At 35.3% G+C, this 3,750-nt stretch overlaps 1 protein-coding gene across 1 annotated transcript; it reads right to left on the reverse strand.

Annotated features, from left to right (window-relative positions):
- Positions 1 to 455: 455 nt before the first annotated feature.
- LOC108510452 (ran-binding protein 3-like) lies at positions 456 to 3,282 on the reverse strand (the record flags this gene model as incomplete). The annotated part of the gene is made up of 3 exons (XM_017840129.1): positions 2,723 to 3,282; positions 1,997 to 2,139; positions 456 to 648 (listed from the first exon to the last, which is right to left on the reverse strand). Coding segments are annotated over exons 1-3 (355 nt in total), but the record flags the coding sequence as incomplete, so codon positions are not given.
- Between the last annotated feature and the right edge of the window lie 468 nt (positions 3,283 to 3,750).

Raw genomic sequence — 3,750 nt, forward strand, 5'->3', positions numbered from 1 at the left:
CCTCCTTTCGGACCGCGACAAAATGAAGTTAATCACTACATAATAAATACCTTAATAAACATATTGTGCTTCAGGCTATTAGTAACAATCTAAGCACTGATGTGAATGGACTCACCCTTCACTTACTCAAGGCAAAACTGATACTCAATATCTCTAGTCATTTCTACTGAAAAATACTGAAGAAACATTTAAGTAAAATTTGATAATATTAAATTTCTTAAACCTCAGCCTTTTGTTAAAAGAGTATTCCACTGCTATAAATATGTGGATACTTGAGCTGTCATTTTAATAACAGTAAGTCAAAATATCAAAAGGAATTATCCCATTCTAACTGAAAAAGGGTTATCTGTAACAGATGAATTATAGTCAGCATGAAAAACAAAAGGCTTGATTTTCATTCTTTTAAGGAAATACCCTGAAAGGATTACAGCATCTCCAGGAAAACTTCTGCTTACCAGATCCACTGCTGCTCACTGGATTTATTTTTTCATCATCTTCATCATCACTATCACAATTAAATGGCTGAAAAGCTATTTCTGACTCTGCATCTGCTTGATTAGCATCTGGCTCTTGCTCAGCAAAGCTTCTCAATGCCACAAGGCGATGATGTATTGCTGCATACAGGTCTTCAGTATCTTTTGAGCCTGCCTGCAGAATATAAAATGCATACAGTCCAAACTAACTGAGAAAAATCTCTATTTTTCACAGAAGATCTGACTGAGAAGTTTAAAAAAATAATGAAAGAGTTGTATTTTGTCCTTTTTAATCAAACCATCCATTTCAGATTCACACTAATAATTAATATCCAAATATAAATTTCAATATAGATAACGTCAAGTTTCTGTAAGTAGTCTGAGTTTTATAATATGTAGCTGTTGATTATTTTCTCTATAGTTACAAGAAAAATAACTTTAAAAATTATTTTCCCTGAAAAATGGCTCCGTTTGCATGGAGTACTTGATATTCCAAATGATTCCTGAGTATGATTCTAGAAGTAAGGAAGCACTGAAATGTTAATATATGCAGTCACTAGATGGATACTACAGGGGTGGATACCAGCCACTTCAGTGACTGGAGAAGCAGCTTACTGCAATCCTTGCTGTCATACATCTTCATCATGTCTATTTTTACTGCCCAGAAGTGCCAGGACAGAATTTGTGGAACAACTCTATAGACTAGAAAAACTGCAGCACCTCTGGAAATCAGGCCATTTACCTGCAGATGAGCAGTCCAGCATAGCTGTATTTAAGTCAGTCCTTGTCTGGAAGTGACAGACTTACAGTGCTTTCCATATTCAGTGCATGGTGCTTTGCTTGTGTATGACATGTGACGCTTCCTGGAAATGATGATCTATTTTTCTTGCCTGGGAGGCTGAATCCTTCCTAGAAAGGTCTACTAGGGAAACTGTAAACATCCTTAAAATCATGTGGATGTTCTCACTTTCCAATCTAGGACATATATGCTATTTATTTGTAAATAAGTCCACCACATTTCCATCCCCAACTTAGCCCTTGCTGAACAAAACCAGGGTTCCCAAGACTATTGTCTTACATAAGGTGACTTGCAAACTCTGTGTTCTTCTCAGTTAAGAAATGGAGGTCCTACACCAGATGGATTATTGCAAGCACTGTGCTGAGAACCATGGCAGAAAACTGTTGCCTTTTACCAGAGTAACTTAGAAACAAGTAACTACTTGTGTAGAAATTCTTACAGTATTGCTTTCGTATAAAAGAGTAATTGATGCATATTACTGGAATTGCATCAGTTGCTATGTGAGCTAGAGTCTGGACATGTCTGTCCTAAGGCCATATCCCATCAGCACACCTAGTTTTTCGAAATACCAAAGGAGAGCACTTCTAACACATTCCGTAATAAAAGCCATGTAATAGCTAACGTAAGCACAGCATGAAGGCCATTTGTTAAAACCAACCTTCAGCAAGTCTTCAGAATCCTAGATGAACAGTGGATTTGGCTGGAGTTTTTATGTCCTACTTACCCGAGTTAGAAACACTTGAACAGAGTGGTCCTCTTGGTCTGTTGCAGTGAAGCACAGGCTTTTTCTGTTTGCTCTTTTTATAACCATTTGTTCCCAGAGTCGGGTGTTGAGAATCAGTCTCAAGCTGCCTTGATTTCGCATAACTGAAACAAGAAGGTTTATATGATAAGATATTGGAACCATCTTAATTTTTACTGCAGCACTTTTTTCTAACACTTGTATACAAGTAATATTTTCATCAATTATTCTTTTTAATTTGGTCTAAAACCCTGGTGAGATTTTTTTTTGTTATTTTTTTTAAATACCCAGATATATCAGTTTCTTTCAATACACTGCCACACAAAGGAAATAAATAATCTGCTGAAATTGTGTAATGACAGCGCAGTAAAAACAACATTCCAGAAGTGTCTTGAAAAGTGTTCCTGGAAAAGCAGAATCAACAATGAGCAAACTGTCAGACTGGTGACTGAGCTGAAGACACATTGCAGCAGAAGTGCACACAACTTAACAACATATGCGAGTGTGGTTGTGTAAACCAAGTGAAAAATGCCCAGTGCCTCACTCCGTAACACAGCAAACATTATCAGGTAAAAAGATTCTCAGCAACTTGACTTAAATAAAACTAGCTTCTCAGTTTTAAATGATTTGAAATAAGCATATTCTGGCCAACATTAGTACAAGTTACTTGGTGTTTTGTGTACAGGGTACTTGTTATTTCATTCTTACTTAGCCTTGACTGCAACATTCCATGTTTGCTGCTTGAAGTGTCATTAAGCCTCAGGGATCCCCTGCCTCTTTCAGTCCAGGTTAAAGAAAGCTTATTAAATACAAAAAGTTTGCAGTTGATCTGAAAGAGAAATACTTGATGAAAATTGCCAGCCAATACTGGTTTTATTGGTTCCAAAACTTTATGGTTTTAAACTTTTGATATGGCTTTTGATATGCATGTATACAAAGATAAACAAATAGATATATCACGATTGTTACCTAAAATGAAATGGCTCCTAAATCTGTGCTAAATACTTTGCTCACCATGGAAAGCATTCAGCATGAATTCCAGTTTACTTTTTCAATTATTTCATCTTCATTAATTTTTCATCTGTAATATCCACCAACACAGCTGAATTTGGTGCAAGTGTTCTACAGTCTGATTCCCTCAATCAATACAAACATTATGTGACCTGGAATACCAGTACCACTACTAGAAGCGTACTGTTACAAAGAGAGTAAAACTTTCATATTCTGGCAAGACAGAAGAATTATCCAAAGATAAAATGATGCTAAGATTTTTTAAATCATATGCAGCATTTGCATGCTCTTTTCTGAGAAAATAGCATTTTGAAGAATAGGAAGATATGCCCTGCCATGTTGGAAAAATAATTGATATTTTAGATGAACTATAAAATAAATTAGTTTAAAAACACATTGCTTTTTTCCCCAAAAAAGTTTTGTTATAGAACTCATCTTTACTCAAATCACTTCCAATTTTGAAGCTTCAGTTACTGTTGGTATACTGTGTGGATGCTTGTAAAATACCACTATAGAATGAAATTCTGAAGAAGTCACTTACTGAAAGGGGCAATAAAATGAAGAAATATAATATGAAAATGAAAATACCAGCCTACAGGAAAATGGATAACCTGAGGCATACCTCAAAAAAGGTAAAAAATTAAAATATAAGATGAAGTTATTTTCAGATTGTTTCAATCTGTAATAGATCTAGATGTTCTTTTGAACAACAAAACTGCTCACCA

The sequence above is a fragment of the Lepidothrix coronata genome, unplaced genomic scaffold, assembly GCF_001604755.1.
Source record: "Lepidothrix coronata isolate B3197 unplaced genomic scaffold, Lepidothrix_coronata-1.0 Scaffold918, whole genome shotgun sequence".
Lineage (NCBI taxonomy): Eukaryota > Metazoa > Chordata > Aves > Passeriformes > Pipridae > Lepidothrix > Lepidothrix coronata.